The following is a 24047-nucleotide window of genomic DNA, read 5'->3' on the forward strand; positions in this document are numbered from 1 at the left end:
CTTGTCCACTGTTTCCTGGCTGGCCTGATTACCAATTAAAATTTTTAAAACAAGAAACCCAGATCAGTACTACTTTGATTTCCAGTGCTCTAGAAAACCTCACAACTTAAGTGTTTCACTATTTCACTGCAGATGGTAGTGGGTTACTACATCAGAAGGTCTCATTTAACATCAAAATTCACTTTGACAGAGAAGCATATTTAATTTTGCTTGTTTTGATTTCTCTGCATACATAGTACTTCAGCACTCAAAATAACATTTGTCCTTTTAGACTAAAAATAATCAGTTGTGCAATACTGTACATAATCACCACAAATAAATCACTCACATTCAAGGGAAGAAGTTAAAAGAAATTTCAAATATTAATATTTGAATACAATTCCCATTCACGTCTCAGTACAGGAACTCAATGCTTGGAAACCAATGTTGTTTTGAAATCACAGCATTACAAGTCCCATTATGACTTCTTTTAACAATCTGTAATATGAAGTTAAGATTCATCCTGGAAAAGTTAAGTTAGGAGGCATATAAGCAGTAGTTAGGCCACATCTCCTCTGGGTCTTTAACAGAGTTAGCTGAATCAGTTTTAAACCGGCAGGGACCTAGATTAAACCTAATTCTACACTCTCTGGTTTTCCCCTAGTCACACTTGAGAGCCAAACTCTATTTTCACTGAATGAGCCTGAACTGATTTTAAACCTTGATTATAACTAATTATATAGGCGTATATGGTGATTTTCAGAAAAAAAAACCAAAAAACCAAAAACCCAAAGCCTTCCATAGAAAATTCTGCCCCCAGGAGCTTACAATCTGTGACCTTGATACCGCAGGATGGTCTGGGTGGATGATCTCTGTGCCCACATGCAGCCCCATTGGGTCCATGTGTTCAGAGCAGCTGTCCCACTAGCTTTCAAATACTCTGAGCCGGACTGACCACTGCTTGTAAACCTTGAGGACTTTGCTACGTTTCAGTCATTCGCTCCAGCAGTGAATTTGGTCATGTGTGTACATGGGGCCTTAGTGTCTCACAAAAATACTGTGTAGTAAGGCTCTACCCAGTAAAAGCTCTTTTTAATAAAAATTCCATTTGGATTCTTCACTGTAAAAATGACAAGACTGGCCAAGTCCTAAAAATCTTTTAAAAAAAAACACCCCACCACATTTAAAAATAGTATCGAAGTTAAAAAAAATCGTTTGGCCCTACCAAAGTAAAACAAGTGATCAAATTGGGTCTGACTTGTTAAGCATATAAAATGTTCTTGCAACTCTTTACACCTGTATCATAAGAAACCTGTTGTTCTAAACACTGCAGTCTGATGTTACGAAGCCCAAGCCGCCAGCTGCTTCATATCATCTTCATCTTCGACTCTCTTCCTGGAGGATGCTACAGTGAGAGATTAACAATAATCAGTGACTCGAGTAACAGAACCATTTTATTCACTAGCAGCAGGATTTGTGTAACGCTAGTCAGCTTAGAGGTATCTCAAAGCAGTTTACTAAATATGAACTAAATATGGTAGCGCAGGGAGTAGGCAGACTAAATGCACAGCCATTATGCTCTCACCAGTAGCTCACTTACAGCCCTGGACATTATGGGTCTGATTCAACTCCCTGACTTCAGTGGGAGGTATTTTGAGCCCTAAACACTGGAACAAGGTAAAAAAAAAAAAATTCAGTGGATAAAAGTTAACTGTAGAGTAAATAGTTCAGAGGGACTCTAGAAAAAGAAGGGCTGTGTGCTTAGTTATTAGCTACTGTTTAATTTCAGAAAGATTGTTCAGGGAGCAAGCGTGGCCCATAAGGAAAGGAACTGAAGCTATGTCTCTAAATTTATAGGAGCTTTTGTTTCCTTTGCTGGTAAATACAATATCAGTGGCAAATTTCAACCCATTGTCATGCTAAGGAGAAGGAGCTGTGTTCATGAAATGTTCTGAATCCAGGTCAGCCTCCTATTTCAAAAGAAACAAATGGCTGCATTGCTAGAAAGGGGGAAAAAACTTCCTGCTTCTGCATTACCTACCTATATGATTCATTGGAAAATACCTCTGCACCTATGTTAAAGGCCAAACAAATGCCAATGGATATGCATCCATTTACACCTGCAGAGAATTTGATCCTAAACATTTCCATGAACCAAACCAAACACCCTCATTATATTTCATGTGAGCAGGCACAAAAAATGGGTAAGAAGTCTACATTAAAAGTTAAAGCTGAGTTAAACGCTTCATTTGAGCTTTCACTCTCTTCCCCTTCTCTCTCAGGACATGGCTTAATTACAGGAAATTTAAAATGGCAGGCAGCTTACCAGGGCGGGAAGGCAGCGATGTGGATGGGACACTTGGCAATCTGACATCCGTCATTTTCTTATTCAGTTCTTCTTGCTCCAATTCCTCCAATTCTGCCATCAACTCATCCTGAATGCAAGCAAGACATCATTTGCAAAGTTATATTTCAAGCAATGTGTTCAGTTAACATCAAGGGCATCTCAAACCACAATCACTATCAAAGTACCATTAGGAACATAGCACAGGAAGGGATCTCTTGGGCCATCATGTCCAGTCTCCAGCTAGCTCAGGCAGCTCCATCATATAATCCATTTCATAAATCTCTTAAGTGCAGTCTTAAAACCGGGTAGGTTGTTTGTCCCCACAACTCCTGTTGGACAGCTGTTCCAGAATCACTCTCCTCTTGATGGTTAGAAACCTTCTTCTAGTTTCCAGCCCAAATTTATTCATGGCCAGTTTATAGCCATTTGTCCTTGTGCCAACATTGTCCTTTAGCTTAACTAGCTCTTCTCCCTCCCTGGGGTTTATCCCTATGTATTTATGGAGCGCTTTAATATCCTCTCAGCCTTGGTTTTGCTGAGTTAAATGAGACATGCTTTTTTAAGGTTTGTCTATACTGAAAAAACAAAAAGCGGGGAGTCTCCACACCTGGATCAGCTAACTTGGCCTTGCAGGGGCTAAAAATAGCAGGCTGCTTCCCGGGTTCTGAAACCAAGAAGGAACGTCTCCACTGCTGTGTTTAGCCCCATAGTGCAAGCCTGAGTCAGTTACCCTGGGCTCGGAGCTTTGCTGCCACAGCTGTTTTTGTTTGTTTTGCAGTGTAAACATACTCAGTCTCCTCTCAGAACATAGTTCTCCATTCCCCTGATCATCCTAGTATTTCTTGTGACACAATCTTGAACATGGGTGACCAGAATTGTACACAGTATTCCAGTGAGGTCTTACCAGTGCCTTGTATAACAGCATTAATACTTATCCATCTCTACCAGAAATCTCACCTGATGCAATTGAACTAACAGTTTTAATTTAACAAGAAGGATGGGCAAACCCATTGGTGTTTTGTTATATAATACAAATTATCTTAAATTACAAAATGAAAAGTCAATTAAAAATTTAGAAACAGTAAATTTCTCAAAACTGACCCTTCTTCTGTGAAAAGTTTTGGCAAATGGACATTTTGATGGATTAATGTTTTGTCAAAACATTCCCAACAGGCTCTAATTAAGACGAGAAAGGATGCTTATGATCATTTAATCTGACCTCCTGCCTAATACAGGCCACAGAACCTCCCCCCGGTAATTTCTGCATCAAGACCATAACACATCTTTGAGAGACATCCAGTTGTGGTTTAAAGGCCTCTAAAGAAGACAGATTACATTGCCCGTCTTTTCACTTAACAGAAGTTAATGGAAAAAAACAAAACAAAAACAAAAAAACAAACAATAGGTTTCTTTAACAAGCCACCGAAAGGCTAAATATTGAAGAACCAAGCAAAAAAATATCAAACACGAAGGGTATTTTTTTCAGGCATGTATTAAAAGGTTTGAAAAATTCTCTCTCTCTGTAGGACTGGAATGCTGTATGCTTGTTTTCAGCTGGGGTGGCAAAAGTGACAAGTTATTTTTACCGCTTTGGACACTGTTTAAACAATTTTTAGTGCTCATCATTTCAAAATCAAAATCAATACATAAAAATCTTCCAATTTGCCATGGACTTTGAGCCTGATTCCAAGAGGTGCTGAGTGCTTTCAAGAATCAGTTGCTGCCTTCCATTTATTTCAATACTTATCACTTCACAAGATCAGACCCTTAGGCCCTCAGTGAGAATTAGTATTTTTCACATTTGAAAAAACACTTGATTTAGAAATAATTAAGAGCCTGATTAAGTGCCCAAAGTCAACAGGAGGCCTCCTATTGAGGTCAACAGGCATTGGATAAAGCCCTAAGGTCTAGATTTTCAAAAGGTTAGGTGCCCAACGATGCAAATAGATGCCTATGGGGATTTTCAAAAGCACCTGAACAGGTTATGTGCCTAGTCCCATTGGAGTCAATTAGAAAGTTTGGCACATAACCCACGCAGGCACTTTTGAAAATCCTGCTCAGTGCATATCTGCATCTTTAAGCACCTAAATACCTTTCAAAGTCTGGCCCTGAGTGTTTAGTGTTGCAAACAGTGCAATGTGCCATACAAATGCTGATGTGCAGTGCTCCAGATATACACCCAGTCAAGTGTGCATCTGTTTGGAGCACTGCAAATCACACATTTCAGTTATGTCCACACATACAGGGTAAGAACATGGAGAGCGAGTCTGTGAGATCAAAGCTTCTTTTAAACATATCTAAATACATTTTATAAATGATTAAATATATTTAAGCAATTTGACAGTCACAACTTGCATGGGAAAAAGGCTTTAAAAAAAAAATCACTGTATCAGGCTGATACAACTTTTACCCTTGACTTTATTGCGATACGAACCTCATCAAACTCATCACCAAACCCAACTCGGTTTGAAATAGCTTCCGAGATCTCCTGGGCAACCGCTTGCTGTTCAGTGATATCATCCATCAAAGAATCAATTTTGTCTAGGTCCCTAGAGAAATAGTATTTAAACTGTTTTTAAAATACGCATTTTTAGACCATGTCTGCCTTGGGAAACCCTAATCTGAAAAGGTTCTGGTCCCTTTATTACTAAAAACTCTGAATACAGAAAGTCTCCAATTTAAGGTGCCAATTCAGCAAGGTACTAAACATGTGAGAAGTTGACAAGTCAAACATGGCAGATGTTAATGCACTGGGCAGCGGGGGGAAAGAGTATAAGAACCCATATTGAATAGAACTGATTTTACTTCAACAGGCTTTAAGCACATGAGTAGTTCTGCTAAACTGGGGTCGAATTAGGACACCTTTAAAAATATGAATTACACAGCCATTTAGAGATTTAGGAAAGAAGAGTCCATATTGCTCCTCTAAGTGCTATTCTTCTGTTGCTCTCTCTGCCCTGAGCGCCTCCCAAAGGCAATTCACACCTAATAACATCCCTGTGTATTTCATAGGACAGTAGGGCAACCTTTCAGATTTGCTGTTAAGACAAGCTATTTTTCTTCCAAATGTAACATTACACTATCAGGAGCATTCCCCAAACATTAACAAAAACAAAATCAGAACCAGGTTTCTCAGTGAAATGAAAACATTTAACCCATACCGTCAGAGGGTGAGTTTTACAGCACTGAAACCCCTTCTGTGGAAGTGGACAGAATGCACTTACATATTTTCATGCACTTTTTTCATTGCTTGTGCTGCATAGCCCATATTCTTGAACACTTCTGTGTTGGTGTGGGAATTTTCCAACGCTTCCCGCTGGAACTCGATGGTGGAGAGCGTCCCATCAATTTGGCTCAACTGTTTCTCGTACCTCTTTTTTCTCTTCAGGGCTTGTAATGCAGCTATTGTGTAATCAGAAGGGACACAGTTAACTGTCTTTTCAGACTGAAATGCACACATGAGATTCAGTGACAGTGAACAGTGTAAATGGAACAGGATATAATGTAGGAGACATTAAGAATTCACGTTCTCTTTCCTTATTTTAAGCTGTTATCTATAAGCACTGGCACATAAACATAAACAAAGGGAAAATAAAAATAGCCAGAGCTTCGAGAACCAGCTGAGCGGCGGCGAACCAGCTGAGCAGCAGGGGACAGCAGAGCAGCACACAGCAGGAGTTTGCCTGGGATTGGTGAGTATCCGAGTGCGTGATTGCTGAGTAAGTATCCGAGCGTGTGTTTGCTGGGAGGGCAGTGTGAGAGCCTGAGCGAGCGTCTGATTGGCTGGTAGCCTGCAGGGGGCGGGCACTGAGGCTGTCTGTCTGTTTCAGGGGAGCCTGGCTGTTTAAAAATAGCCAGAGCTTCGCGAACCAGCTGAGCAGCAGCGAACCAGCTGAGCAGGCAAACTTCCAGGCAAACTCCTGCTGTGTGCTGGAGTGAGCCCAGTGAGGCTTACATCTTGCCAACTTCTCTGAGGAAGCTCATAGTAAGAAGGTGGTATGGAAGGGAGGGGTTCAGCTATTGTGACCTGCACTGGATGTGCCATGTTTGTCTTTCTTCCACAGGACAGAAGTGACTTTGTGTGTACAAAGTGCAAGCTGGTCTCCAAACTGGAAGAGAAGATTGAAGGTCTGGAGCAACAGATAACGACCCTGCGTTGCATACGAGAAACGGAGGATTTTCTGGACAAAAGTCAGGATATGCTTCTACGGGCACAGAGCTCTAACGATTTAGAGCAGGTTGCACAGCGGAGCCAAGAGGCCAGTGAGGAAGCTTGGCAACATGTGACCTCCAGAAGAAGAAGGGGGAATGTCCGGGTTCCAGCAACGCGGACACAGGTAACTAACCGCTTTCATGTTCTCTCCACAGGTACCGTTGCGGAGAGTGGACCAGATGATATGTCTGGGGGGAGAAAGCAGAAGGAGACTCCGCTGGTTGGAAAGCATGAGATGCGCTGTCCTGAGATGGGGGGTTCCACGACCACCACTCCCAAGAGAAGGAGGCGGGTGGTGGTGGTCGGGGACTCTCTACTCCGGGGGACTGAGTCATCTATCTGCCACCCTGACCGGGAAAACCGAGAAGTCTGCTGCTTGCCGGGGGCTAAGATTCGTGATGTGAAGGAGAGACTGCCGAGACTCATCAAGCCCTCTGATCGCTACCCCTTCCTGCTTCTCCACGTGGGCACCAATGATACTGCCAAGAATGACCTTGAGCGGATCACTGCGGACTACGTGGCTCTGGGAAGAAGGATAAAGGAGTTTGAGGCGCAAGTGGTGTTCTCGTCCATCCTCCCCGTGGAAGGAAAAGGCCTGGGTAGGGACCGTCAAATAGTGGAAGTCAACCAATGGCTATGCAGGTGGTGTCAGAGAGAAGGCTTTGGATTCTTTGACCATGGGATGGTGTTCCATGAAGGAGGAGTGCTGGGCAGAGACGGGCTCCACCTAACGAAGAGAGGGAAGAGCATCTTTGCGAGCAGGCTGGCTAACCTAGTGAGGAGGGCTTTAAACTAGGTTCACCGGGGGAAGGAGACCAAAGCCCTGAGGTAAGAGGAAAAGCGGGATACCGGGAGGAAGCACAGGCAGGAATGTCTGTGAGGGGAGGGCTCCTGCCTCATACTGGGAATGAGGGGCGATCAACAGGTTATCTCAAGTGCTTATATACGAATGCACAAAGCCTTGGAAACAAGCAGGGAGAACTGGAGGTCCTGGTGATGTCAAGGAATTATGACGTGATTGGAATAACAGAGACTTGGTGGGATAACTCACATGACTGGAGTACTGTCATGGATGGTTATAAACTGTTCAGGAAGGACAGGCAGGGCAGAAAAGGTGGGGGAGTAGCACTGTATGTAAGGGAGCAGTATGACTGCTCAGAGCTCCGGTACGAAACTGCAGAAAAACCTGAGTGTCTCTGGATTAAGTTTAGAAGTGTGAGCAACAGGAGTGATGTAGTGGTGGGAGTCTGCTATAGACCACAGGACCAGGGGGATGAGGTGGATGAGGCTTTCTTCCGGCAGCTCGCAGAAGCTACTAGATCGCATGCCCTGGTTCTCATGGGTGACTTTAATTTTCCTGATATCTGCTGGGAGAGCAGTACAGCGGTGCATAGACAATCCAGGAAGTTTTTGGAAAGCGTAGGAGACAATTTCCTGGTGCAAGTGCTAGAGGAGCCAACTAGGGGGGGAGCTTTTCTTGACCTGCTGCTCACAAACCAGGAAGAATTAGTAGGGGAAGCAAAAGTGGATGGGAATCTGGGAGGCAGTGACCATGAGTTGGTTGAGTTCAGGATCCTGACACAGGGAAGAAAGGTAAGCAGCAGGATACGGACCCTGGACTTCAGGAAAGCAGACTTCGACTCCCTCAGGGAACGGATGGGTAGGATCCCCTGGGGGACTAACATGAAGGGGAAAGGAGTCCAGGAGACCTGGCTGTATTTCAAGGAATCCCTGTTGAGGTTTCAGGGACAAACCATCCCGATGTGTCGAAAGAATAGTAAATATGGCAAGCGACCAGCTTGGCTTAACGGTGAAGTCCTAGCAGATCTTAAGCATAAAAAAGAAGCTTACAAGAAGTGGAAGGTTGGACATATGACCAGGGAAGAGTATAAAAATATTGCTTGGGCATGTAGGAATGAAATTAGGAGGGCCAAATCGCACCTGGAGCTGCAGCTAGCGAGAGATGTTAAGAGTAACAAGAAGGGTTTCTTCAGGTATGTTGGCAACAAGAAGAAAGCCAAGGAAAGTGTGGGCCCCTTAATGAATGAGGGAGGCAACCTAGTGACGGAGGATGTGGAAAAAGCTAATGTACTCAATGCTTTCTTTGCCTCTGTCTTCACGAACAAGGTCAGCTCCCAGACTGCTGTGCTGGGCATCACAGCATGGGGAGTAGATGGCCAGCCCTCTGTGGAAAAAGAGGTGGTTAGGGACTATTTAGAAAAACTGGACGTGCACAAGTCCATGGGGCCGGATGAGTTGCATCCGAGAGTGCTAAAGGAACTGGCGGCTGTGATTGCAGAGCCATTGGCCATTATCTTTGAAAACTCGTGACGAACGGGGGAAGTCCCGGATGACTGGAAAAAGGCTAATGTAGTGCCAATCTTTAAAAAAGGGAAGAAGGAGGATCCTAGGAACTATAGGCCAGTAAGCCTCACTTCAGTCCCCGGAAAAATCATGGAGCAGGTCCTCAAAGAATCAATCCTGAAGCACTTACATGAGAGGAAAGTGATCAGGAACAGTCAGCATGGATTCACCAAGGGAAGGTCATGCCTGACTAATCTAATCGCCTTCTATGATGAGATTACTGGTTCTGTGGATGAAGGGAAAGCAGTGGATGTATTGTATCTTGACTTTAGCAAAGCTTTTGACACGGTCTCCCACAGTATTCTTGTCAGCAAGTTAAGGAAGTATGGGCTGGATGAATGCACTATAAGGTGGGTAGAAAGTTGGCTAGATTGTTGGGCTCAACGGGTAGTGATCAATGGCTCCATGTCTAGTTGGCAGCCGGTGTCAAATGGAGTGCCCCAGGGGTCGGTCCTGGGGCCGGTTTTGTTCAATATCTTCATAAATGATCTAGAGGATGGTGTGGATTGCACTCTAAGCAAATTTGCGGATGATACTAAACTGGGAGGAGTGGTAGATACGCTGGAGGGCAGGGATAGGATACAGAGGGACCTAGACAAATTGGAAGATTGGGCCAAAAGAAATCTGATGAGGTTCAATAAGGATAAGTGCAGGGTCCTGCACTTAGGACGGAAGAACCCAATGCACAGCTACAGACTAGGGACCGAATGGCTAGGCAGCAGTTCTGTGGAAAAGGACCTAGGGGTGACAGTGGACGAGAAGCTGGATATGAGCCAGCAGTGTGCCCTTGTTGCCAAGAAGGCCAATGGCATTTTGGGATGTATAAGTAAGGGCATAGTGAGCAGATCGAGGGACGTGATCGTCCCCCTCTATTCGACATTGGTGAGGCCTCATCTGGAGTACTGTGTCCAGTTTTGGGCCCCACACTACAAGAAGGATGTGGATAAATTGGAGAGAGTCCAGCGAAGGGCAACAAAAATGATTAGGGGTCTGGAACACATGAGTTATGAGGAGAGGCTGAGGGAGCTGGGATTGTTTAGTCTGCAGAAGAGAAGAATGAGGGGGGATTTGATAGCTGCTTTCAACTACCTGAGAGGTAGTTCCAGAGAGGATGGTTCTAGACTATTCTCAGTGGTAGAAGAGGACAGGACAAGGAGTAATGGTCTCAAGTTGCAGTGGGGGAGGTTTAGGTTGGATATTAGGAAAAACTTTTTCACTAGGAAGGTGGTGAAACACTGGAATGCGTTGCCTAGGGAGGTGGTGGAATCTCCTTCCTTAGAAGTTTTTAAGGTCAGGCTTGACAAAGCCCTGGCTGGGATGATTTAATTGGGTATGGGTCCTGCTTTTGAGCAGGGGGTTGGACTAGATGACCTCCTGAGGTCCCTTCCAACCCTGATATTCTATGATTCTATGAAAATGAGACCCACTCCATCAAATGCACTGCTCAGCGGTCTGCCTGCCCGCTCTGCTATTGCACAAATTTACTCTGCGAAAATAGGCTATCACCTCTTGTGCATCAGAGAGAAGCAGCATTGCCTGGAGTCCAGAGGCAGCTTCTTCCTCCACTGCAGGAGGCACTGAGTTTCACCCTGTCAAAGCATAAAACAGGACAAGACGGGAGGAAAAGGAGCCACATCAGAGAGGGGCTGGAAAACAACAGGCAAAGGAGGAAATAGGAAAAGGAAGGAAAAGGAGGATGGAAAACAGGAAAGAAAAATAGGTAAAACAAAAGATGGAGAGAGCGACACTATCATGTGACAGATGGTGTCTCTGTCAGTGTTGCTCCTTCAAAGCCCATTCCAGAACTGGGAAGTGGGAGGATAAAGAGAAATCCTGAGCCACCTAGCCAAACAGGTCAGCTAGCTGAGAGGGCGGAGTCAGATTTCTTTGGGGATCAACATGCTTTAGATGGATCTATTTGTCAAAACTGTTGTAGGGGCCAATCCCTGACCCTTACATCCAGGCCACCAGCAAGGTTCAGCCACTCCCTGCTATCTCTGTGACTCAGCTGAAATAATATAGCAACAAACAGGATTTTTCAGTGGGAGCAGAGCAGCATAAAAATACCGTAAGGCATAAGCAAAAACACACAAGAAAAGATGACCCATACTGGGCTTGAGGAGGGGTTTCATTCAGGCCCGGGTGTGGATAGCTGTCTTCTTACAGGCACTCTCTCACTTCCGTCTCTCCAGCAGCCTGTAGCAGGCTAGTCTGCCCCTTTAAGACCAGACATTGGGGGATTTATCAGACCCAGCTGGGAAGGGATCAAGTTATCCCTACAAAGGGCTGAGAGGAATAACACACACTCCCCTACCCCACCACACACATGGGGAAGGGTGAGAGAGAGACACTCCCGTACACCGCTCTCACATGAGAGGGGAGGTGACCAACTGACCTGACCCTCCCTGCCCAGCGCTCTCCGCCCTCCATGCCTGGCTGGGCCCATGGGACAGACCTGCCTCTCCTGGTACCTAGCACCGCATCTTCTTAAGGCAACACGTGGGGGGAGGGAGGGGGGCGGGTATGCAAGGTCACACGCTCCCCATCCCAGATTTCTGCCAGGGTTCACACCAGAACGTGGCCAGCAGCAGCCTTTCGGCACTGTACGGGAGCTGCTTCCATCTACAAGGGAGGAGGAGGGGGCGGCGAAGGGATGACCTGGCCTGTGTCTTTGCACAGCTTCTCTCTTCCCCGCCTCCCCACCGCTCCTGTGTGGCTGGAAGTAGCTTGTCCCTTCCTGCCCACACGGTGTCAAAAGGCAGCTCACACCTCCAGGCTGCTGCTGGACACAGACATAACTCGGCCGCCTCCGGCTGTAGCACAGACAGGAAGAGGGTAAACCAGGGGTGGGCAAATTACAGCCCGCGGGCCACATTTGTCCTGTCAGCTGATTTAATCCAGCCCTCGAGCTTCCACTGAGGAGTGGGGTCTGGAGCTTGCCCTGCTACCGTGCTCCAGCTGGGGAGCAGGGCTGGGGGCAGCACTTACCTTAAGCAGCTCCTGGAAGTAGCAGCATGTCCCCCCTTCTACACATAGGGGCAGCCAGGGGGCTCTGCATGCTGTCCCCGCCCCAAGCGCCGCCCCCACAGCTCCCATTGGCCAGAAACTGTGGCCAGTGCTACAGAGGTGGTGCCTGCGGATGGGGTAGCGCACAGAGCTGCCTTGCCATGCCTCCACGTAGGAGCCAGCCGGGGGACATGCCGCTACTTCCTGGAGCTGCTTAAGGTAAGTGCTGCCCGGATCCTGCATCCCTAAGGCCCTCCCATGCCCCAGCCTCCTGCCTCAGCCCTCCAAAACTCTCAATCCTAGCCTGGAGCACCTTCCTACACCCCAAACCCCTCATCCCCAGCCCCACCCCAAAGCCCACACTGCCAGCCAGAGTCCTCACCGCCAACCGTACCCCAACCCTCTGCACTAGCCCGGAGGCCCCTCCCACACCCTGAACTCCTCATTTCTGGCCCCACCCCAGAGCCCGCACCTGCAGCCAGAGCTGTCATCCCCTCCTGCACCCCAACCCCAATTTCTTGAGCATGTATGGTGGGCCATACAATTTCCATATCCAGATGTGGCCCTCAGGCCAAAACGTTTGTCCACCTCTGGGTTAAGCCCTAAGGATGCACTGTGCAGCAGGGCCCAGGGAAGCTGACGGCAAGGGATTCAGCGAACCTGGCCAGAGAGGTGGCTCAGCAGGAGAGGATACCTAGGGGCTGGAACAGCCCTGCACTTCCTGGGAGCAGTACTCGCCACTCCAGAGCTTAGCTGAGGAGCAGAGAGGTTTCCCCATGCCAGCGCTGTGTGGGGCTTTGGCATATGCAGGGCTCAGCTCCTCCTGGCCAGTGCCCCGAGCTGGAGGGTCTTGGGCTTTCCTGGGGTGCCAGCCCAGCCAGAGGCAGTGGGGGAAGGAAGGAGCCTGCCGGCCAGGCTGCTGGTGAGCTGAGCACTCCAACCACGGGCTGGTTCTCCGCACAGAGCTGGGAGTGAGATGCACCCCGCCAGGAGGAGATATGGAGGAGCAGGGGCGGGGGTGCAAAGGGGCAAAGCAGGGAGTGGAGAGCGAGAGGGGAAGCATGTAAAGGGCCAGTGGGTGGGCAGCAGAGGCAACACGTAACCAGCCGCCACCTGACACCTGCCCGCACTCACCAACCACTGCAGCTCGCAGCCAGTGCCAGCTGGAAACAGAATGGGTGGGGGGGGAGGGTCCCTGCTGGCCAAGAGCTGGCACACAGCGGTGGCTGCGCTGACAGACCAGCAGGGGGAGCGGCTGGCCCTACGCCCTGCATCTTTGCCCCACCACCAGCCTGGCACACCCACCCCCATCGCTGGCCATAGGACTCCCACACTCACTGCTGATGGGCAGGCGGCTGGCAAGCAGGGATCTGACCAGCAGCAGGACCTGCCTCCTAGTGATGTGTATGTGTGTATGGAGCGGGAGGGAAGGGGGGAGGAAAGACAGAAAATATGGGATAATTTGCCCATTTTTAAGAAAAAGTCCAGATACCTGCAGGAGGGTTTAAATATGGGACTGTCCCTTTAAAAACAGGACAGCTGGTCACCCTAGTATTAGTGACTGTTCATACAGACTATGGATTAGCTCTACATGCAGAGCAGTTATTTTTGACATCCAGAAGGTTCTGTGTTGAAGGTGGAAGGGGACTCCTTCCAAGTAGAAGCCATAAGAGAGAGAATTCTTTATTTTTCACATATTTAGCTGCCTGCCTTTATAAATGTAACATGCCATCTTTATTAACTCACTGAATTTAGCTTTCCCACTATGCACTTATAGAATGCATCACTTTGTAACAAATCAATTTATTCACCTCTTCCACATTACCCAAGATATACAACATTCCCATGCCGCCACTTGATTAACTCATATTTGTGAACTGAATGCCACATTTGCTAGTTATCACATTGCTTTCAATATTACGTGATCATGTACATAAGAGGCAGCATCACAATACCTAGAGGCAAGGGAGTTAAAGCTTCCCTGTGAATCTCAGATTTGAATGTCTAGATTTTGTAGATTCCAAGTCTCAGATATAATGTTCAACTGATTTAGGGTCGCCCCCACACCCCCTTATTGGATAGGCATAGGACTCCTTAAACATTTGTAACTGTGTTACAAGTAGATGGTAGAATTGTATTGAAAATCTTCTCAGAAATGCTACTGTATAATAAATAACCCAGCTGTAATGGACTAAACGAATAAAAGGACATCAAAAAGCAAAGAAAGTGAACAGAGGAGATAAACTTACTTCACAGAAAGGCTGAAAAAGGATGTTCTCCATTCCAAAGATTTCAGAAAAAGAATAGAGTCAGGCAGGAAGAATCAGAGTATAATCTGAGGAAATAAATGTCACACCAATTTAACCAGGAACAGAACTATGTTTTCTTCAGGAAACCGCAAGCTCTTACATTAACACTAGTCTGCTCCTAAGAAATTCTGAGTACCTGCAGCTCCCAGTGAAGTGAGTGGCAGCTACCAGGGCTCAGAAGCTCTCAAAATCAGGTGCACTATGCTTCAGCCTGAGTGTGGCTCAGCAGAGTATCACTTGGCCTATCTAGTTATACTACTTACAGGGTCTTCATTACCTTACTATCAGAGCACCTTGCAGTCTTGATTGCATTTGTCCTCACAGCACCTTTGTGAGATAGGGAAGTGCTGTTATCTAGAGCTGTGTGAATAATGGATTTTGCAGTTCATAGGTAATTCCAGAAAAAAAGAAAGATTTTGGATCAAACCAAAAATGAAATTTTTCAACATTTCCAGCACATTGAAAAAAATATATAGATTAGATATATATTTATTTATTTCTCGTCAAATGAAATGTTTTGTTCTAACAAAAATCAAAACACTGCTTTGATTTCAACCATTTTAAAATTTTGTGGCTTATGAAAATTAAAAGAAACTCCGAAACAAAGTTGTTTTGAACCAACCCCCCCCCCAAAAAAAAACAAAAACAAAAACACTTCATTGTGAAAATGTCAGAACAAATTTTTTTTATTTTTTTCAACTGAAACATTTTGATGAAATGGACATGAATTCCAAAAAGGTTTCAGTGTCACTGAATCTGCTTTTTTCTCCAAACAAGAGTTTTAGGTGAAATTTTTTTTTCCAGCTCTACTATCATCCTCATTTTACAGATGGGAAACTGAGGCACCAAGGCTAAACAACTTGCCCAGGGTCACACAGGAAGTCTGTGGCAGAACAGTCTAGGCCAGTGCCATAACCACTGGATCAGCCTTGCTCCAACAGTTTCCTAAAGCCACATTTTTTTTTTTTTTTTTGGTTTGGTTTTACACAGATAACTAGCATGAAATGAATGGATTGCTAAACTGTTAGGCTTATGTGGAGAGGAAAGGGTGAGGCAGGCAAAGTTACCATTGCAGCTACACTAGGAAAATTTGCATCTTCAATTCTCCACCACTTCAGCTTCACTGGGGGTGGCAATGTTACAAGTAATAGGTTAGACAGGCATTTGGAGAGCTACATCATGAAAACTAAATCAAGGAGAGATGAAGCAGAGTGATAAAAATGCCTCTGCTTTCGCTACACAATAGCTTCCACCATTGCGACCACCAGTAGAGAATTAGATCTGATCTTCTAAACTATAGACAAGATCCTAGTGTCGGAAATGCAGTATTTGCAGGGGAAATCCAGATAGACAGTAACACCAGTGATTCTTAAGGGCAGTATGTCAAACTACACAACTCTGCAATCCATTTACCAAACTATTTTTCTACACAAAGTACAATTTCCATTTCACGTTAGTGAAACAACACTTAAGGCTATATACTCAGCTGGTGCAAATCAGCATCGATCTACTGACTTCAAAAGTTATGCCATTTACAACTGCTAAGAATTTGGTCCAGACTGTATATTTGTTTATTAATCTTTGTCCAAAACAATTTAATACAAACAAAATCACCCCAATACACAAAATCTGTGCAGGTTTTACAGCTCTTAATAGTAGTTTTTACTTCATGGTGCCCACCTTCCAGAAGGACTTATCGCCATTAACTCACCACCTTTGATAAAAGCCACTGGCCAGCGTGTCCCATAAGATCCAGCGGGATGCACATTGGTGGTTTCTAATTAGGGGAACATGGTGGCTACCATAGGCGTTTCTTTACAGTATTCTTAAGCACTGCTAGGTTGTGTGCCCAAAGCATGATTTCTTTGCTACGAATCACTATTTACAGTACAACGTTAAGCATTTGAACGTAACAGGGTTCAAGGACAAAAGGTATTATTGGTCTAGGAGCCTGAGTATATGCAGTAAAAAGCCTCTCCCCTGTGACACTTACAAACTTTGCAGGTTTAGGCTCTTAACTTCCATTGTTTTCAGTAGAAATCTGGCAATGTAAAGGGGCCTAACTGGATGTAAATTACTGATAAGAATCAGTCCCTTAAGCTTTAAGAACTGAAGCCAAACCTTAGGGGACTATTCCAACTTTTGGAGATCAGCATTTTCGTTAACTGGAGTTCAGATAATTGAGGTTCCATTGTACTAGATGTCACCAAGACATCGGAGCTGTGCTACACCCCAGCTTTTCAACAGTCTCTTTGACCTTTCAGTGTGCCAGACCCCCAAAGGGCCCCAGTCTTCCTTAAGGGTAGGCCACGCATCCTCACTGCCTCCTAGACTGAGCTACTGGGATCCAGCAACCCTGCTTCACACCATGAGCTTTGCTCAGCAAGTCCAACTGTGGCAAATAGAGACTTGTACACTTTCCAGGGACTTATGCAGCCCAGCCAGTAAGTATTTGCTATGACATCCCAGACATTTTCAAAACAGAGTAGGATTTATTGGAACACAGCACTGGAAGTCCTTAGGTTAGGATAGAGAAATAACGCTTAAAGCATAAATCCATTCTGGTCAAGCCAGAGCAATTCACCAGCCAAGCTGTAGTGAACTCCATTTTCAAGCTCTGTCTCTCGCTGACTTCCTTAGTCAGACCCATAAAGAGCTTCAGCCTCTTCCAGAGGCCAGCTCTTTATCATCTCCTGGTTGAGGCTCAGTCCTTTGTTCTCCAGGCAGGTCTATGCAGAGTTCACAATCCCCGCAGGCAGGAGCTTCCGCGTGTTGAGTCATTGGTGCTTGCATTGTCTCTCTGGACCCCTTGTTGATCTGGGTCAATTTCAGCCAGTTCCTTAATGTCTGTTTATTCCACCCAGGCAGGGAGCTGATACACACAAACACCTGTCTCCTGTGCTGTTCCCAGAGCAGTGTTAAACCTTTTGCCCCTAGTGAGTAGCAATTCAATGAATGAGGGAAACTGAAGCACACAAACTTCATAAAAATGCTACAGAAAATTTCTCACTTTATCAGACTAGGTATTTGGCACAAATTTGTCTGTCCTTAGGGCTCTCAAATTAAGAGGTATGTTAGACAGTGAGCAACGTGTGCCTCCCACAAGATCTGTTCTGTAAGAGTACTGATTAACAGCTCTCTTTTACCCAGTGGGTCAGATTTTAATCTCCCGCTGGTGCAAATAAGGAGTAACTTGAGAAGCCAATGAAATGACACCAGAGTAAGTGACATCAGGATCAGGCCCATAATTCTTAAAAACTTGAGAGAGAAGATTGTGTATTTGTAACAAATAGCACATGACAATTCCGGGCTTGATGCTTTTTTTTAAAAAAAAAATAAGAAAATGAAGGACTAGGAATGCTGGCTGTAACACATGGTACAGTCAGGGTGCTGGGAAAGTTTCCCCACATAGCTCTACCAATCCACTTCAATCCTCATTGGACATACTCCCTGCTATTGGAATGATGGACTTGTTTTGCGGTAACATGAAACTGTTGCATCATTGTTCAATGTCAGTAACCTTATGACAACTAAGTCATTTACAAGGAATGCCAGAACACCAGGCATGCCCAAATGCATCAACATAACATTTGCAGCAGGGTCTATTAGTAATGTCCTAAGATTGTTGTTATCCCATGCCTCTACCTAGGGTTTGTCATCACTGCTGTATGACTTTTGGCTCTCTAGTTAAACTTTGTTCCTAGTCACGAAAGAAGATTATCCCCTTTTTACTTGTTCAATTTCTTTTCAATCAATTCTGAGGGTTCATAGAAGGTGCCAGATTGAGACCACAATCTAATTAAATAATGTAGCCCAGGCAGCAGCATTGCAGACTTCCCCAACCTACCTCACCAGTGGATCTCAAGTCTGAACTGGAGATATCACCTCTGCCATGAGAAGGTTGTTTCATTCTATATGCTCGTTCAGTCCTTGGTTTCTCTGCTGAAATTGTAGGGGATGGTGGTTTTTGTGATGTGGAAACCACTCCACAAAACACTACACAGAGAACACCAATGCATTCTATGTGGGCAAGCACATCACTATCAAGTAATAACCACTTCTGGCCACTCCTGACCTGCAGCTGGATTTGAACTGCTGATCTAGAAGTATGAAGAGAATGCAATGGTAACAGACATGGAGCTTGCATCTTCCCAATAACTTCACCTTCCTCCCCTATCTCAAACCTATTCAATTTCTAAAATTATATTTTAGATCATTTTCTATCCTTTAAAGTCACACAAATGAGGGTCATTCTTGTCAGTTGCCAGCTTGTGCAGATCAAAGAGTGACTGGTTCACATTCTTTTCAATTTCTTTGGTTCTCTCTGCATGCTGAAAAAAAAAAGGCCAGACCACAACAGGGGTCAATAGGTGTAGTGCAAATTGACTCAGGTCAATAGAGCGAAGGATGTGGCACAACGAGTCTGCAAAGAAATTTAGTACAAACAGGTGATTGTACATGGTGCACAGAGAGATTGCAAAGCTGTTGTGGAAGGAAACAAAGCTTGTAATGAAAGCACCAACACAGAAAGAATTCCAAAATGTTTCACTTGTATCCTCGCCAGAGAGAAAACCCGCACAGTTCATGTAGCTGCAATGAGATATTAGCATGGAAAGGTGGAAGTCATTTAGGACTACACTTGTAGCTACTTTCAGACTAAAATGCAGGAATTAGCTGTATTCTCAACAATTATCAGTGAGGAAGATGACAGATTCCAATATCTTTCTATTTGCGTAGCTAATTTATTATAGTTCGTAAGTCACACTTCTTGGGCAGCTGATGTTATGCAAAGTCTTTTCAGGAATCCTTTGAGCTCATGAAGAACTGGGGCCTGAATGGGACCTCACTAATGTTAGTATTGTTAAGCTCAGACTCACTCACCTGGAATCTAATGAGGTCATTCCTATTCAGCCAGTATGCATTCTGTATGGGATGTGCAAAATTTCTGCAATGTACATCCTGCTCCTGTCTCATACACTCCTATTTTAGGTACATAAGGCCTCTCAGATCATGCAATTACAAATGAAATGGTTCCCAATGCCCACTCCCCCACGACATATTAACCCCAGCTAAGCAAAGTAAAATCAAACTTGTACTCAGTTTCTTATAGTTCCAGTTCATGTAACAAGATTACTTAGGTATTACTTTCAACTAAATATTTTTCAAAATATACCACAGTATATTGACTAGTATGTTATTAAATATTATCAGTGATAATTAAAACACCCAATGCTCAAAACAAATGAAAGGGATATATTTTGGAAGATAGCATACTTTTTTTTTTTTTTTTTTATTTGTTCACTAGCTGATTTGCAAATTTCAGTCATTTACATCTATGATTCTCGACCAGGGTATGTGTACCCCTGGGGGCAGGGGTGGCGAATTTTATGGGCCCGTGGTTCACTAATCTGAAAGCACAAGAGCCAAGCTCCACCGAAGTTCGGAGCTGGGTCTCTCCCCCAGCTCAGCCTGCCACCCCCGCGTGCCTCCCCCAGAGCGTCCCCCGGGCAATTTAAAAGGGCCCAGGGCCCCCGCCACCGGCAGCGCAATGGGGCTAAGATGGCTTCCACTCCAGTTCACTTCCTTCTGGGGGGGGCCACAGGGACATGCCGGCCCCTTCCGGGAGGCGTATCTTCATGCACTGCCCACGCTCCAAGTTGTGGCCAATGGGAGCCGCAGGGGTGGTGCCTGCGGGCAGCAGCATATGGAAACCCCTCTGGCCCCACACCTAGGAGCTGCTGCCAGAGTGGGGTGCTGGTCGCTTACAGGAGCTGCCCAAGGTAAGCGCTGCACCCCTCATCCTCTCCTGCACCCCAACCCCTGCCCCAGCCCAGTCCCCACACCCAAACTCCCTCCCAGAGCCCAACTCCCGCACCCCAACTCCCTGCCCCAGCCTGTACCCCAATTCCCTCCCAGAGCCTGCACCCCTGCACCCCAATCCCCTGCCCCCACACCCAAACTCCCTCCCAGAGCTCACTCCCCCTCCTGCACCCCAACCCCCTGCCCAGACCCCACACCCCAATTCCCTCCAAGTGCCTGTCCCCCTCACCCCCTCCTGCACCCCACCCCCCAGCCTAGAGCCCACACCCACACCGAAACTCCCTCCCAGAGCCATATCCCTCCCACACCCAAACTCCCTCCTAGAGCCTTAGGCAGGTGGCAGGGGAACATGGACACGACATGGACCCGTTCTGGGCACCACCAAAAGTTATACAAACCTGCCGCCCCTGCCTGGGAGTACACAGAGGTCTTTCAGAGTGTACATCAACTCATCTAGATACTATCCTAGTTTTACAGTAGGCTACATAAAAAGCACTAGCTAAAATTCCATACAAATGACAAAATGAGAAAGTAAGCAATTATTCAGTAATAGTGTGCTGTGACTTTTTGTATTTGTAGGTCTGATTTTGTAAGCAAATAGTTTTTAAGTGAGGTGAAACTTGGGGTACACAAGACAAATCAGACTCCTGAAAGGGATATAGTAGTCTGGAAAGATTGAGATACTGTAAATCAGTGGTTCTCAGTCATTCGTGCAAGGTTCTATTGTGTTGACTTTACTCACTATCCTGTTGTTCTTATACAGTTATCTACCTAGTTGTCCTTTTTAATTAAAATCTTTAACTCCTAATAATCCTTAGAGAAAAGTACAGTAAACCTAAAGCACAACAGACTACCCTTAATAAGCAGCCTTCTATGAGACTTCCCCAAAGTATCCTCCTATATATTTAAATTACATGACGTTAGCCTCTAAAATTATTCATCAGTAGAAAGATCAACTAAAGGGGAAAACCCACCACTGAAATAAGGACCAGATTGCCTACTAACATAGCACAATTTTAGTGGTATATTAAATTTCAGATATAAAAAGATCTTGTCAAATCCAAAAGCTTGTCTCTCTCTCACCAACAGAAGTTGTTCCAATAAAAGATATTACCTCACCCACCTTGTTTCTCTAATATCCTGGAACCAACACAGCTACAACAACACTGCCTCTCATGGTATTTGGGGAAGGAGGAATATGTTTCAAGGCAGTGGTTCCTGTACTGAAGATTACTTTATAATTTCAGCACCATGGTTGGCTCAGAAACAGTTAAAAAATCTCATCACTGAGCTGTTAAAAGTGCTGAGCTAGAACACTGAAGTTTAAAGGGGCTAAATTTTCTGAAAAAACAGCTTGTTGCAACTCTAGTCAACTTATTTCTAAGGGTGCTCGGTTTCCCTGCTTTTGAAATTCAATTATTTATCAAGGCAACAGAAGGCCTGCTCCTGCACTCTCAGAAATTAATAGGATTTTTTTCACTGACTTCAGTAGGAGCAGGATCAAGCCCATACTATCCCGCTCCCCCAATACGGATTACTTCCCACAGCTAAACGAAGAAAAATGGTCAGTGATTGAGGCTCCATGTAGAGAAATGTGGGGTCATTTCCCAGTTCTACCATAGACTTCCTATAATTTAATTCATTTATACACATCTGTAAACGTTTCCCCAACCTCCCCATAGCGTTGTAAGAATAAATCTGTAAATAGATGAGAGATGCTCAGGTACGTCAGCAATGGAGGCTACTATGTCTCTGCTGCAAGGCTGGTGCTTTATTTCACCGCCCTAAGGTGGGACTGTGCTGCTCTTATTTATGTCGAACAATCCTTGGCACCACAAGTACATCCCACTGATGTCAACAGAATGTAGAGCGCAAAGTACTATTCAATATCCATAAGGGCCTCACAATCTGGCCCATAGTTAATAAGTTATTTAAGGGCAAGATAATTTAGTAATTGTGAGCATAGAACAGATTAAGCTGAAAAGCATTGATTACACAAATCTTTTCTTGTAAAGCACTAGTGTACAAACATGAAAACACAACTCCTCTGACTTCACACACCCAAACATTTTTACTGTTTAGCTGGAGAGGCTCTAGGAAGTCATAAAAGAAACCAAACATCATGTACATGCAAGTTTTAAAATAGATTAGACTCTAGCATGAGCCAATACTCGCCTACAAAACCTTCCATCTTCTCTTTTTTTCTCTGTACCAAAATATGGCATAAAAAGGAATACAATGAATATTGATACATAGTTGGTCTCTACATGGAAGTATCTAAACTCATGCAGGATATTAAGCTTATTTAAAATGCCATGTTGATGGATAAACTAAAATGAAGCTATCCCTGCGCCGCCCTATATACACGTACACACTCTAACAGAGAGAATTACACCCAAATTCAGCGGCTTCTGGTGTTGTGATGTGCAATACAGACATAGCTTTCCACTCAAACAAGCTGACATGCCTAGCAGGCATTTACACTGAAAGCCAGCGATCTCTCTGCATCACACTGCCCTGCAAAGGCCACCAATGCCCCGCAGCAGCCCGGGCCCGAGAATAGCAGCTGGCTAAGTTTCCCCTCACCGCCAAATTCCCAGCACCTGCAGTACAGCTCCCAACAGGTGCCCAGCGGCAGCTTTCGCAGGCCCCCCTGTAGGGGCGGGGGTCCCCTCGCGGGCTGGCCAGTGACCGCGGGGGCGAGCCAGGGGGGAAGCCCCTGGCTGGGGGGGCGGGGGCCGGGCTCACCTCGCTTGTTCCTGGTGCCGTGCTGCTTGGCCGCGGCCAGCTCCCTCTGGATCCTGGTCTCCAGGTACTCCTGCTTCTTGGCGAGCATCTCCTCGGTCTCCCGCAGCCGGGCTAAGGCCTCCTGGGGCGTGGGGCCCGCGCGCCCCTTAGGGCGCCCGGGGCCGCCTCCCTTGAACAGCTTGCCGAGCTTACTCATGACGGCGCGGGCGCTCCGGGCTCGGCGCTGCAGCCCCTGGGGGTCGCTCAGCGAGCCGCCAGCGGCCCGGGCATTTCCCGACTGGCCGGCCCGAGCAGCGCCGGGAGGAGGCGGAAGCTGCCGGGCAGGGCGGCGGCGGGGCCACGTGACGCGCCCCACACCTGGGCCAGGTGTCACAGGAGACGCCGCCTCCCCCAGCCCTGTAGACCCTCTCTGCGCATGCGCCGTGGGCGAGGTGGCTGTCCCGGGTGACACCCCGCCCGGCTGCTCCCTCCCCTGGCCCCCAAGCGGGGCTGTAGACGGCGGTGGCTCTGCCCCAGGCCAGGGACCAGCGTCCCCCACCTCGAGCTGTTACTGTGGGACTCACCCTGCCCTGCCTGCCTGCAGAGCCTGGTTCAGTTATGACAGGTTTCAGAGTAGCAGCCGTGTTAGTCTGTATTCGCAAAAAGAAAAGGAGGACTTGTGGCACCTTAGAGACTAACCAATTTATTAGAGTATAAGCTTTCGTGAGCTACAGAGTGGTCAGTTTGGATGAGCTATTACCAGCAGGAGAGTGAGTTTGTGTGTGTATGGGGGTGGGGGGGATGTGAGAAAACCTGGATTTGTGCAGGAAATAGCCCAACTTGATTGTCATGCACATTGTGTAAAGAGTTGTCACTTTGGATGGGCTATCACCAGCAGGAGAGTGAATTTGTGTGGGGGGGTGGAGGGTGAGAAAACCTGGATTTGTGCTGGAAATGGCCCAACCTGATGATCACTTTAGATAAGCTATTACCAGCAGGACAGTGGGGTGGGAGGAGGTATTGTTTCATATTCTCTGTGTATATATAAAGCCTGCTGCAGTTTCCACGATATGCATCTGAGGAAGTGAGCTGTAGCTCACGAAAGCTTATGCTCTAATAAATTGGTTAGTCTCTAAGGTGCCACAAGTACTCCTTTTCTTTTTGGTTCAGTTATGTTCCCCTCCATTGGCAGCGCCCGGGGGGTAAAAGAGGCAGCTGGAGCCCCAGCCTGCAGCGCCACCTCTCTGATCGCTGGTTCGCAATCCCTGTGCAAGATAGATGG

At 46.1% G+C, this 24047-nt stretch overlaps 1 protein-coding gene across 1 annotated transcript; it reads right to left on the reverse strand.

Moving 5' to 3' along the window:
• Positions 1–1146: 1146 nt before the first annotated feature.
• On the reverse strand, positions 1147–23179 carry CHMP4C (charged multivesicular body protein 4C). The gene is made up of 5 exons (XM_073330716.2): positions 22787–23179; positions 5551–5728; positions 4761–4875; positions 2306–2414; positions 1147–1384 (listed from the first exon to the last, which is right to left on the reverse strand). The coding sequence occupies exons 1-5, from the start codon at positions 22980–22982 to the stop codon at positions 1320–1322; spliced, it is 663 nt and encodes a 220-aa protein (XP_073186817.1). The 5' UTR covers positions 22983–23179; the 3' UTR covers positions 1147–1319.
• Positions 23180–24047: the final 868 nt, after the last annotated feature.

Source organism: Lepidochelys kempii, chromosome 2 (genome assembly GCF_965140285.1).
Source record: "Lepidochelys kempii isolate rLepKem1 chromosome 2, rLepKem1.hap1, whole genome shotgun sequence".
Lineage (NCBI taxonomy): Eukaryota > Metazoa > Chordata > Testudines > Cheloniidae > Lepidochelys > Lepidochelys kempii.

Excerpts from the sequence above, each read along its gene's own strand:
- CHMP4C (XM_073330716.2), bottom strand. The coding sequence starts at position 22,982 with ATGAGTAAGCTCGGCAAGCTGTTCAAGGGAGGCGGCCCCGGGCGCCCT. Across the intron at positions 5,729-22,786 it reads CGGCACCAGGAACAAGCGAG|CTGCATTACAAGCCCTGAAG; the intron begins GTGAGCCCGGCC and ends ATTACACAATAG. Across the intron at positions 1,385-2,305 it reads ATCGCTGCCTTCCCGCCCTG|CATCCTCCAGGAAGAGAGTC; the intron begins GTAAGCTGCCTG and ends CTCTCACTGTAG.